The following is a 12,672-nucleotide window of genomic DNA, read 5'->3' as shown; positions in this document are numbered from 1 at the left end:
TCGCACGTTTTCTTTTTGATTTCTGCTCGTATTATTGCACTTTGTGCTGTGTAGAGGCTATAATACGGCGTCGAAAGTGGGCCCGGTCTCTAGTAGGGACGCGCAAGCCTGCGATACGAGTGTTTAGCACACAAGGGCCTGGGCGTGCAGTGTCCGGCCCGGCCTGCAAGCGCAATCGCCTAGGACGGTTGACAGTCAGGCCACAGCAGCAGGGCGTTGCAACGACGTATGTCAATTACTAGCGGGTGGTTGGTAAGCCGCCGACTAGTATTGGGCTACTAATTGCACTGCCTGCGCCAACACGTGGACCGCGTGCGGTCTGACCCAGCTGGGCCGGGTGCGTCGCGCGCCGAGCGCCCAGGTCCGGCCGTAGCCGGACATACCGTCGGGCGTAGCAACCCAACAGTTTGCGGGCATTGCGTCCAAGATATCGGCTTGGATCCACTACGTGGGCGTGTCGATGATAATCGCCGGAGGCGATACTGACGGAGTAGCGCCACTACAGCACGTAGTTGTCTGTTGTCGACAAGAAAGGGTTCTATAGTGTAGTCGGTTATCACAGCGGATTCTGATTTCGATCTGAATTTTCCGCTAACCCCGGTTCGAATCCGGGTAGGACCTTATTTTTTGTGTTTTATGAGGCCAATTTTCGTTATTTAGACGTTTTTAGGTGTGTAAGCCCCTAATTCTTGCCTACCACTCGTGTGTCCACACGACGGCGTCCTCACGCCGGCTGGCTGCCTTAAGCGGAACCTCTGACATCAGGCGTAGATTAGCCCCTTACGTGCTGTAGGTGCTGCGACGATAAAGTTGGTAGCCTCACTATCTTGGGACCTGCTGATCAGCTGTGACGCAATCGCTCCAGTGATCACTTATCAGGCATGTTGTGTCATTGACTAACTCACGGTCGCAGCAAGCGTCGGTCAGCCGCTTGTGATCGTCGGCTGTCTGTCTAATGTGACTACTTCGCGATCGGCCTGAGATACGCTCAGGCACAGAAAGTGCGGAGTCAATTGTGTCAGCTTGTTTGATAGATCACAAACCCCGTTTTGGGAGGTGGGTGATTAGGCTCAACAAACACCACGGACACACAGCGCGCTGTCCGGCGTAGATCGAGGTCCGCTGGCCCCCTAGGGCTTCGTCATGAGTGGTAGGGTTCGGCGTCTCGGGACGAACAGGCCATATACACAAACGAGAAGTCCGTGCGGCGCTGCCGCCAGGATCAAAACCTGTTCGCAGTGCGTTCGTAGCAAACAGCCAACGCCTGAATCATCACGCAATTGAACCGGCCGCTCTCGTCGTGGTCCAGCTTGATGGTCCGCAAGGCTTACAGTCTACGTCGGTCTGACCGGGAGTTTACAAGATTGTTTAGATTTGAATTGAACGCGTGCTAAAGACTCACCGCGTCTGTATGGATGCTATGCTGGGGATGCCGTCAGAGGCGGACGCAGGCGTGCCGCCATGAGAAAAAATGCAGACGAAACGATGCAAAGGAATGGCAGAGGGGATATCAAATGCAGAGGATATAGGCTGTCGCCGCTGGATATGTGGTAGAGGGTATGGCACCGGACCTAAATCAAGATCTTGTACTCGTCGGCGTCCTTGTCGCGCAGGCTGTACTTGGCAAACGAGACCAGAACGTCCTGGTAGGTGGACACGACCGAGCGGTCGACGTCGGTTCCGGCAACGTACTTTTCGATGCACTGCGTGCGCAGCAGGTCCTTGCGGTCGTGATGGCGCCGGTCGATCTCGCGGTGGTCGAGGTCGAGGTCGTCCTTGGCCGCGTTCTCCTGCTGGTTACGACCGACCTCGCGGTCCGTGTCCCGGGTGAAGACGGGCTCAGTCTCACGCGACCGCTCTGTATTGCCGAACAAGATCAGACCACTGCGAACACACTGACCGAGCTTCATGGCCATCCGCGCCGACGTACCCGCATAGATTCCGTTTTCGGAGTCGTCCTTGGACTCGTTGACGCCGAGGATGGCGAGGGCGTTGCGACTGGGGTCGACGGCAGGCACGGACTCGGGCACGACGGCGCTGATGGCCACGACAGCCTTGGCAGTGGGTTCGGGGTCCACGCTCTTGGACATGGTCTGCTGCTTCAGCTTGGCTTTGGCAGCCTTGGCCTCCTGCTTCGCCTGCCGCTTGGCCTTGCGCTTCTCGGCGCTGCGTCCGCGGTTTCTGCGAACCGTCACATTGCTGGACGAGACGTCCTCGATGTCTGCCTCGGTGTGGTCGCCGGCAATCGACAGCTCGGTGGTGTCGGCGTGGACGTCCGTGGTCGAGTCGACGATGGAGTCGGCCATGGAGTCCTCGGCGAGCACCGTGAAGTCGGCGGTGCGCGGCTTAGGCGCTGCGAACTCGGTCACGTCGCCGAAGGAGACCTTGGTGGGGGCGGCCTCAACGGCCAGATCCCGCTCGACCTCGGTCTCGGTCTCGGCCGCGAGCATGTTGGCGGCCTCCGCCGGCTCGGCCGGCGTCGGGGCGGTCGCTGACACGCCCGACAGCGTGATCTCCATGCGTTCGGCCGACGGCTCAGACATGAAGCCGGTCATCAGGTTCGAGAAGAAGTCGGCCATGGCGTCGCCGGACGCGGCGGAGTCGGCGCGGTCGATCGACTTGACCGAGGGGCTGGCTGACCGGACCGACGCAAGCGCGTCGAAAGAGCGCACGGACGGCGTCCGGGTCAGCGAAAGCGCCGGCGAAAGCGCCAGCGACAGCGTCGGCGAGAGCGCCCCGGAAGCCACCTCGACGTGCTCGGACGAGGCGACCGAGCCGGCCGACGCCGCGCGGTTGCTGGGCTCTGCCCACTTGGTCTCCACGACCTTGGCCGCGGCCACGGCCTCGACAGGCTCGCCGGGGCTCTGCGAAGCTCTGCTCTCGGCCAGCGCGGCGGCCGTCGCCAGCGACTCGCTCGAGCCAGACATGATCTCGAGCAGCTCAGCCATGGGCTCGCTGGCCGGCGAGACCAGCTCGACCGGGGTCGTCAGCAGGTTGACTGACGCCGACTGAGCCGGCGCCAGGGCTGTGTCGAACAGACCCGGCGAGAGCTCGAGCTCGGGCAGGTCCAGAACAATGCTTGCCACTGGCTCCAGAGAGATGGGCTTGACGTCGTCAGCCTCGGCGTCTTCGGCGTCCTCGGAAATCACGGGCAGGATCTCGAACTGGACGGGCGGCAGAGCAGCCACAGTCTCGGCGGCCTCGCTGTCCTCGTCGATGGTGGCCAGCTCCGGGTCGCGCGCGACCAGGAAGATCTTGTCGGCCGCGCTGATGGGCGCCTTGGGCCGGATGCGGAACGAGCGCTTGGACGACTTGCCGTCGCGGCGGACGTTCTCCTGGGACTCGGCCAGCGCGCGCGAGCGCAACGTGGTCTTCTGCTCGAGCTTGGAGGGGGCCGGGTAGACGTCGTTGACGACCGGAGCGGCCAGACGGAGGATGTGGCTGCTGGCGCGCGACGCGGTCGACTGGAACTTCTGGATCATGGACATCTCGGCGGCCGGCTCGACGCTCTCGGCCGGCGGCTCGCTCCCGATCTTGTCCGGGACCGGCGAGGACGGGCGCTGCACGGCGGCCTTCTGCTTCTTGGCCGGCGGGCCAGGCGGCGGATACGCGGGCATTTCCGGACGGTCGCTGAGGTCCGAGACGGCCGTGACAGGCGTCTGGCAGCGGCTAGAGGCGCGGCTGGTCGTCAAGCTAGGAGCGCGGCTTGTTCGGCTGCCCGCTCGGCTGTTGGTCCGGCTGTTGGCCCGGCTGGTGGCCCGGCTAGTGGCCCGGCTAGTGGCACGCACGGCAGCCTGGCCGGCCATGAGGTGCGCCGACGGCATGCTCGAGTAATATGGCGAGCGCGGCTGCCCCTGGCCGTCGGCTAGGTGCTCGGAGATGGGTCCCAGATTCTGCAGACGCGTCCGGCGCGACCGGCGCGGACGGTCCCAGCCCGGCATGCGGAAGCGCAGGCCCGACTGGAACGAGCGCTTGACGCGGAAGTGCAGGTAGCTCAGCCGAGACCGGAAGCTCTGGCTGGCGGACGGCTGGTGGTGGTTGCGGAGCGACCGATGGGCCAGGCTCGACTTCTGGGTCAGGCAATTCGCGCACGGTCACGTACCGGTTGGACCGACGACAGCGACGAGCGGAACGAGCCGCAGGTGCTCGAGCGCATGCTGCGGTCGCGCAGCCCGCGGTCGTAGAGGCTGCGGACCATGGGCTGGAGTCAGCGCGGACGCAGGCAGACGTACCGTCGGGGCCCGGAAGAACGAGACCGAGCCGTCGTGGCTGTCGGCCGCGAAGGACTGAGCTCAGCAACGCAATTGAGCGCGGCCACGTACCTGCGAGACCTGCGAGGAGTTCATGGTCGACAGAGGCAGGTGCCAGGGCCGATCGAGGAACGACAGCGGACGCGCCGGGCGTGTCCCAGCAAGAATGGGCGGCCGCGGCGGCGGACGGGGCGCTGGCCGCTATGCAAATCAGCCCGCCAGCGTTGAAATCACGGGCGGGCGTGCGCGCCGTCGGCCGGGATCATGACAACGAGCGCCTGGGGCGCGCGCACGGGATTGGCCGGCCGGTGTGCGGCCCGCGGGGACCTGTCGGGCCCAGGCGCTGTCCTAGGATCGAACGGGCACGCCAGCGGCCGATCTGAGACGCCCGGACGGCCGGCGCTGCCGCCAAGCCGGCCAGAGCGTCTAGCCGGCCGTCGGTGCGGCCGCCCGGCGCGCCTAGAGCACCTCTCCGGGGTAGCCGGTGCCGGCGTATGTCACCGGATGTCATTACAGAGGCGTTGTGTGGCCGGGGGGTGTGCAATGTCACTGTAATGTCACTGTAATGTCACTGTAATGTCACTGTAATGTCACTGTAATGTCACTGCGAATGTCACCGCGATGTCACCGCGATGTCATCGTAGCGCCACTACTGCGCCGCCTCAGCCCGCACCGACCCTGGCCGGGCGCAAGTCGGGCTGCATAAGGATATTGTGGCGGCGCCTCGCAGGTCCGGGGGCGCGCTAGACCGCTGCGGGCAACGATGTCACCGGTATGTCATCGATGACATTCGGCCACCCCTCTGCCGGCGTCTCGGCCGGCGTCTGGGAGACGGCGACGCTGCCGGCACCACCGCCGGGCTCTACGGGGCGGCTACAGATGGCGCAAGAGTGGGCCAAGTTTAGTAGGCTGGCGCGGATAGCGGGTCCGTTGCTAGAACCGACCGGTCCATATCGAAATCTGCTGGTCGCGCGGCGCAATGGACGCGCGCATGGCCTGATGCGTCGTGGCTGCTAGCCGGAGCTTGGCCGTCGGCTGTGTGTCTCGAGGTGCCGGTGGTGTTTCGCCCAAATCAGGTCCAACTTGCTGGACTTGCGCACCTATTTTGGCAAGGCCTAAGTATTAGGTCATACTTGGCCTCGGCTTAAGGGGGCTAGCTCCCGAGCTGACTCACCAATACCACGGTTGGTGCAGAAACCTTAGTAAATGAAAACTCTAAGCCCGGAGGTAAGGCTCGGTCGATAACGGAGATCAGGCGCACGAACAGGGTGCGGACCGATCGGGCCGTGCGCTCGGCAGGCACCGCGTGCGCGGGTGGCGGGGCAGCCGGCCGAGCCTCCAGACGAGCGCGTGAGCCGGCTGTCGGGGCGTCGGCCAGCTGATGCGCTGTCTCGGGCGCGCAGGAATGCAGCGGCCGCCGGCGGCAGGCAAGGCAAGGCGTGACCGCGTCGGCGCAGCAGACGCACAGGCACGGCGGCAGGGCTGCGCTGCGGCCGCCGGCGGTCGGATGCGTGCCCCCGGTGGCCTGAGGCGGCCGGCGGCCAGCCCCGGCGGCCAGCTCAAGCCGGCTGTTGGCGGCAGCCGGCCCCCGCACGGGGACACGCTGCCGGAGCCAACCCTAAGCGGGCAGAGTGTCCGGCGTAGGACCGCTAGGCGCGGTAGACGGAGGATCACTAGGCGCAGTAGGCGCGTTTACAGCGAACCAGCGGGCGGCCCGGCCAGGGCGTGGCTGTCGCAAAGTGGCGCCACGGCTCGTGCGCGCTACGGGCCGTCACCGAGCCTGAGGGCGCGCGCCGGTGGGAAGGCCGCCGGCCGCAGAGGGCGGCGCTAGCTAGGCGCCAGTGGCTGCAGCCGAGCCGACAAGACAATGAACCGGAAGGCTCTAGATAAAGTTTGGGAGCGATGACGATTCCAGTAAACCCCGACGCTGCCGAAATAAAAAGCTGCGAAAATCCTTTACAGCCTCCAAGCCGCGACCATAGCAGAGCCAAACAACCTACGTTTGACCGAGCTCGCAGCAGACCCCCAGATAAACGACTATATGGCGAATCATTGTACGCTAGTGTACAATACCTTCGTTAAAGAGGTACCTCGCATCAACATCCTTGCCAACCAGGGAATCCAGAAGAAGCGCAAGAAGAAGTTTTAAGATGGCCGACGACAACAGAACCTCTACTATTCTCGGGATCGTGGGAACGATCCTGTGGTGTATCCAGCTGGTGCCGCAGATCGTGGTTGACTTTCGCCGCAAGTCGACCAAGGGCGTGCCGCAGTCGATGATGCTGCTGTGGACGGCGGCGGGCGCGGCGTTCAGCGTGTACTTCTGCGTGCCGAACAGCAACATGCCGCTGATGATCCAGCCGCAGATCTTCACGGCGCTGTGCCTGGTCGCCTGGCTGCAGTGCCTGTACTACGCGGACGGCCTGGACGACCCCAGACGCATGCCGCTGTGGAAGGCGCTGGCGTGCGTGGCCGCGGTCGTGGCCGTCTCGGCGGGCGTGCAGGCTGCACTGATTGTGCCGCTCAAGGACCAGTACCACAACCACGACGTGCGCTGGCCGAACCTGCTGATCGGCACCATAGCCGCGCTGCTGATCATCCTGGGCTTTGTGCCGCCGTTCAAGGACATGGTGGCGCACGGCGGCGAGGTCGTGGGCCTGAACTTTGTGTTCCTGGCGATCGACTCGGCCGGCGCGCTGTTTTCGATGGCGAGCCTGCTGACCGAGCCGGGCGCGTTTCAGAGCCCGGGCGTGGACTTGGGAAATGACATCATCGGCATCGTCCTGTACTTGATGGTGCCTGTGTGCGAGGTCGGCATGATCGCCGGCCACACCTACTGGTGGCTGCGCGGCGGCCGCCGTGCGGCGAGCGTCGGCGAGCCGCTGGACGCGGCCGAGAAGGGCGTGCGGTCGAGCGCGGAGACCGTGCGGGCGGACGAGTCGGACTCGTCGCTGGCGGAGAGCGGCGCGCTCGCGGGCCCGGAGACGGGCACCGAGACGGGCACCGAGACCGAGGTCGAGGACGCCCCCAGCGAAAAGAAGGCTCTAGAGTAGACTGCTAGACAAGAATACAAGTGTTTGACGAATACGGCGAGCCGCAGTGCGTGCGGCGGTCGGGCGGGGGTGAGCCGCACGATGTGCGGCGTGCGCCAGCCGCCAAGCGCACAGCCGCAGATCATGCGGCTGGGGACGCCGCACGCCGTGCGGCTGTAGGCATCTCGCGAGCCGCACTCTGTGCGGCGCGATCAGACGCGGTGCGCCGCACACCCTGCGGCTGTCCGCGCACTCCACGCCGCACGCCATGCGGCTCACACGGCCGCCGCGGCCGCGTTCCGCCGCCGGGCAGCGCGCTCGCCCACCGCGCCGCGGCACATTTACTTGTAAACACGTCATTCATTACCCACCCGACAGCCGGCAGCGTCGGACGGCCTTGGCCGGGCCAGCGGAGAGCGCGATCGGAAGATCAAACCAAACTATCAAAACATACCCATGGATGATAATCGACCCGAGATAGTATACAAAACAAAAAGAACAAGAAACCGAGCACCAAATTTACAGCAAAAATACAAAGGAGTATGGTACAAGGCCGCACGAGATCACTTGTCGCCGTGGCGGCCAAACTGTTTCTCCCAGAGTAGTAGCTTGCGGGTAAGGGCATCCATCATCTCGAGGCTGAGCTTGTGGGTCTCAAACAAGCCGTCAAAGGCCTCGGTCGAGAGCGCGACGGTCTCGGTGATGCCGTCGGCGTCGGCCTCGACAACGACCGCGGCGGCCAGGACGCCGTCCGGGCTGGCGCCGTCGGGCGGCGACGGGTTGGCGCGGCGCTGCTGAACCAGTTTCTTGCGCTCTTCCTGCTCGACGGCCATGTCGACCTGCGTGCGCGTGATGAACTCGAGGATGGCGGCGACGCGTTTGCGCATCTCGGGAAGCGTTGAGCGCGCCTGGGGGATCCGCGGCTTGGACGGCTTGTCTGAGTTCGCTTGGTTTGACGAGCGCGACCGGTGGGACGTGCTGGCGTCGGACTCGTCGTCGTTGGACGTGGGCACCTTGCGGCGGCGCGACGTGCGCGACGGCGCCGGGCCGGGCGACTGCGCCGATTCGGTGCGCTCGTGCTTGGCGCGACGCGTGACCGCCGGCTCGGGCGAGCCGGGCTTGGAGCCTGTGCGGTCAGGCTCCGCGGCGGCGTCGTCGCTGCCGTCCGTCGAGGGCTTATCGTCGTGGGCGGCCTCGGTCGCGCGGGTCGGGCGCGGCTCGGGTTCGGGTGCGGTCTCGGGCGCGGGCGACTCGCGCTTGGGCGACTCGGCGTCGCTCTCACGCTTGCGGTCTGCGTCGGCGCGCTCACGGTCGGCGCGCTCGCGGTCGGCGCGCTCGCGGTCGGCGCGCTCGCGGTCGGCACGCTCGCGGTCGGCACGCTCGCGGCTGGCGCGCTCACGGTCGTCCGCGTCTGCACGGTCGGACCGGTCGGACCGGTCGGATCGATCCGAGCGGTCCGACCGCGACTTGACCCGCGCCGAGCTGTGTCGGGACGACCGCGGCGCCTCGTCCGGCGGCGACTGTGTGATGCGGCTGCGCTTGCGGTCGCGGCCGTTGCTGCGGGCGCTGCCGCTGTCGTAGTCGACCGACGCCGAGGGCTTGCGCGAGTGGCGGCGGGCGCGGTCGTCGTCGTCGTCAGCGTCGTCGTCCGCGCGGTCGTCGTCGCCGCGGTCGTCGTCGCCGCGGTTGTCGTCTTCGTCGTCGTCGTCGTCGCCCTCGTCGTCGTCGAATGCGGCCGATCGCGCGCGCTTCTTGTTGCGCAGCGACCGGCCGGCCGCGGACTTCTTCTCGGCGCCGTCGGCGCTGTCGTCGGACGCCTCGGCCTTGACGCGCGTCGCCGGCGACACCGCCGGCGCCGCCGCGTCGTGCGTCGACTCTTCGAGCACGCGCTTCAGCACCTCCTCGTAGGCCGAGTCGCGGGAGTTGAGCGTCGACCGGCGCTTGCCTGAGCCGTCGCCGCGGTCGCGGGCCGAGTCCGGCGACGAATGCGCCTCGAGCGTGTGCTCACGCTCGCGCTCGCGCTCGCGTTCGCGCTCGCGCTCGCGGTGCGGCCGTTCGTGGTCGCGGTCGCGCTCGCGGTGGCGGTCGCGATCGCGCGAGTGATCGCGGTCCTTGTCCCGGCCGCGCGACCGCTTGTCCTTCTGGCGCGGCGCGTTGGCCTCCAGCATCGGCAGGTACTTGCTCGTCTTGCTGTCTGTCAGCGTGCTCCTGCGGCGCACATACCCCGACGGGCGGACAACGACCAGGTGGAGCTCGGGCCGGCACTTTTCGCACGCATAGTCTTCGGGCACGATGTCGCCCGAGCCGATGCCGACGCAGTAGCCATGCTGCCAGACCTGGCACTTGTCACACTGGATGAACAGCCCCGAGTCGATGTCGGGGTCGTCCGTCTGCAGCTCGTCGTGGCCGCAGATGCAGCGGGTCACCTCAGCCGCGGAGGAGTCCATGGCGGGCACGGACGCGGGGGCGCCTGCGGGGCCCGGGGCCGAGCCGAGCGGGCGGCGGCCGCGCGCTCGGATGCGGCGGGAAGCTGCTGCCGGTGACCGTCGCGGGCCGACGGTCGTCGAGAGAGCAATCGACCGAGCCTGGCTGCTCGATCGCGCGGGTCGATCCTGCGCCTGAGTGCACCAAAGGTTTAGCACGCCGCACTGCCGCGACGATGGAAATCCGAGGATACAGGAAACTGGCCGGTGGATGGAAAAAAGGTCTGGGAAGGCCGCGCTGCGCACGAAATTTTCTTTAAAAGCGAGGGATTATCGGCGGCCGGCCGGGCCCGCCCGCCAGTTTGCCGCCGCGCGCGTCCGCACGACGGCTGCCGGCCGCGTGCGGATGGCCCAGGCCGGTCCTGGCGGACTGCTGGCCGCGGCGGCGGCGCGACAGGGTGCGACGGCGGACGGGCCGGAGAACAACCCCGTTAGGTAATCACGGAGGGATTCTTACTTAATCTGCGGGGCGCCGCCGCGCGGCGACCGCCGGCGGCGCGCGGCCGGGAGCGGCGGGGTGGCGGGCGGCGGGCGTCGCAGAGCGGTCCGCCGGCCGGCCGTCAGAGGCGGACGGGCGGGCGGGCGGCCGCCGACGGCAGCGGGCAGTGGCGGCCGTCCGTCTGTCACCGTGAGATCGTCGTTTCCGGCCGGATCTGCGTGCGGCGGCAGCACGGAAACGCCCGCGCTGTCGCCAACCGCAGCCATCAGCCGACCCAGGGCTGTTGGACGTGCGCCGTACGCTCGCCGCACGGTCGACTCGTGAGGAGCGGACGCGGTGGCGGCGGAAAGACGCCGACGCCGCAGGCGCGAGCCGCGCCGGCGCCACCACCAGCGCCCACGCCGACGCCAGAACGCGACTACCTCTAGACAGGCCGGCGGTCGGTCTGAACAGCACCGGACGGACGGCAGCGGGCGAACTGGAGCGTCACGTGCATCCCCGCGTCAACATGCGGCGGTCCGCATCGCAACAGCAGTCACAGCGCCCCCACGGATCACAGCGCAGGTCACAGCGCGCATGATCTGAGACACGGAGGGACAGTCACAGCTGTCTAGACGTAGTCATGCGGCTTCGTTGGGGCGCGGCGGCCGCGCGGGCCGCGCCGCGGCGTGATAGGCGCGTCCGCGCGCTCGCGTACTCAATTGCGCCGGTCTGGGTGCGCGGCGCCGGCGCCGGCGAATTGGCCCCAAGTGGCGGTGCAGGCGGGGTACCTCCGGACCGCCGCGAGTCACGGTGACCGGACCGGCTGCGTCAGCGAGTAGGGAAGCTGACATCAGCAACAGGCCTTGCTGACGCGCGAGTTGCGTAACCAGGCGCGCGGCGCGCGTCAGCATCCGCGCATGCTGACCACCGCGCCGGATGCGCTTACCTAATCGACGACGCGCCGGCTGTTATTCGGCGGCGCGCCCGCTCCCCCCCGATCGCAGGCGACACGACGAGCTGGCGACAGGCCGGCTGCACGAACGAGTCCGCACAGCGCGACCGCAAGCATGAGCGCGCGCGCGGACGCCGGGCGGTGCGCGCCCGCGTCCACGCGCACCACGATGGTCGCCGCGGTCGCGTCCGCGGTCGCCACGGTCACGACGGCCGTGAGCGCGGCCGCGGCCGCGGCCAGCCGCGGCGCGCGCCGCGATGACGCGCCGCGGGCGGCCGTGCTGCCGCGGCGCCGCCGCGGGCCGCCGCTGGTCCTGCCGCGGTGGACGGGTGCGCCCGTGGACACAGCCGCCAGCAGCGATTCCGAGCCCGACGCGCTCGCATTTCTGAACGAGACTACCGACTCCGACAGCGGCACAGACGACAGCGACTACTTGGCCACGTCGACGCCGAGCACGGACTCGGACGAGCCGCCGGCTGCGGCGGTCGCTGCCGAGCTTGATCTACTGTTGCACGACTCTGCGCGTGATCTGGACATCCTGGTCGAGTCCGACTACTTTGAATACAGCACCGACAGCCTGTACGACAGCGGATCCGAACCGGAGTACGTGGCAGGCACGGGTGCGGACAGGATCAACCGATTTGTGGAGCCAGCCAGCGAGTGCGCCACCACGCCCGAAAACGACAATTCGGCCGGCCTGGCCGATCTGACCGAAGCGGCCGCTCTGCCCGCACCCGGCGGCTCCGCAGCCGACTGGGAAGCCGAGTACGATGAACACGAAGACGAAAACGAGAGCGCTGCGTACCTGAGCGACGGCTCTGGGTCCGACGCCAGCAGCGAGGGCAGCGACGGCTCCGACGACACCGATTCCGACTGCTACCGGCGGTACCTGCGGCCGCCGACACCGGCGCGGCGACTCCAGGGCAGGTACGCCATGGGGAACACTTGCTACGCGACCGCGTCCGACGCGGACGCGTCCGAGTCGTCCGATCTGGGCGTTCTGGAACGCCTAGAGCCGGCCGACGTCGGCTACGACACCGCCGAGAGCGTTGTCTACAGCGATGCATGCAGCACGGCACACAGCAGCGCCGACAGCGGCGAGGCACGGGTGCTGCAGAAGCTGCCGGCGGTGGTGGTGAGCGCCGACGCCGACCACGTCGACGCGGCTCTCTCGATCGAGCACCACCACCACCACCACGAGCCCACATCATCCGTTTTGAGCCCGCACGAGCTGCGGGTCACCGAGACCTTCTCTGAGGCCGCTCTGCCGGCCACCAACCCCAGCGGCGAGGCCAAACCGCTGCACCATATCCACCACCACCACTACCACCACCATCATTACTACCACCGCCCGCCTGAGGAGCCTGAAGAGGCCGGCTCGAAACGGGGGCTGCCCGAGCTCTGCGTGGCCAACGCTCAGTCGCACTATGCGCGCAACCCGTCGGCCGACCCCGAGGCCGACCTGGAAGCGGCCATTGCGGACGTACAGTCCGTGGCGGCCGCCGGATTCACCGTCGGAAAGTCAGGCAAGAAG

At 67.2% G+C, this 12,672-nt stretch overlaps 3 protein-coding genes and 1 non-coding gene across 4 annotated transcripts; 2 read left to right on the top strand and 2 right to left on the bottom strand.

The window, feature by feature from the left end:
• Nucleotides 1-534: 534 nt before the first annotated feature.
• Nucleotides 535-621, top strand: V1510DRAFT_t13. Its single transcript has one exon. It is a non-coding gene; the product is annotated as a tRNA-Gln (tRNA).
• Nucleotides 622-1,571: 950 nt separating this feature from the next.
• V1510DRAFT_401126 (uncharacterized protein) lies at nucleotides 1,572-4,346 on the bottom strand (the record flags this gene model as incomplete). The annotated part of the gene is made up of 6 exons (XM_066932007.1): nucleotides 1,572-1,858; nucleotides 1,901-3,659; nucleotides 3,789-4,070; nucleotides 4,103-4,201; nucleotides 4,233-4,286; nucleotides 4,323-4,346. 6 exons carry the CDS (start codon nucleotides 4,344-4,346, stop codon nucleotides 1,572-1,574), a joined length of 2,505 nt encoding a protein of 834 aa, XP_066791289.1.
• Nucleotides 4,347-6,155: 1,809 nt separating this feature from the next.
• V1510DRAFT_389460 (uncharacterized protein) lies at nucleotides 6,156-7,335 on the top strand. Its single transcript, XM_066931733.1, has one exon. It carries the CDS (start codon nucleotides 6,401-6,403, stop codon nucleotides 7,301-7,303), a length of 903 nt encoding a protein of 300 aa, XP_066791288.1. The 5' UTR covers nucleotides 6,156-6,400; the 3' UTR covers nucleotides 7,304-7,335.
• A 239-nt stretch (nucleotides 7,336-7,574) lies between these two features.
• On the bottom strand, nucleotides 7,575-10,095 carry V1510DRAFT_389456 (uncharacterized protein). The gene is made up of 4 exons (XM_066931732.1): nucleotides 9,502-10,095; nucleotides 9,065-9,414; nucleotides 8,755-8,848; nucleotides 7,575-8,475 (listed from the first exon to the last, which is right to left on the bottom strand). Exons 1-4 carry the CDS (start codon nucleotides 9,727-9,729, stop codon nucleotides 7,846-7,848), a joined length of 1,302 nt encoding a protein of 433 aa, XP_066791287.1. The 5' UTR covers nucleotides 9,730-10,095; the 3' UTR covers nucleotides 7,575-7,845.
• Nucleotides 10,096-12,672: the final 2,577 nt, after the last annotated feature.

The sequence above is a fragment of the Dipodascopsis tothii genome, assembly GCF_038497935.1.
Source record: "Dipodascopsis tothii strain CBS 759.85 unplaced genomic scaffold V1510scaffold_3, whole genome shotgun sequence".
Lineage (NCBI taxonomy): Eukaryota > Fungi > Ascomycota > Lipomycetes > Lipomycetales > Lipomycetaceae > Neoaidaea > Neoaidaea tothii.
This window is presented reverse-complemented; position numbering and strand designations above follow the sequence as displayed.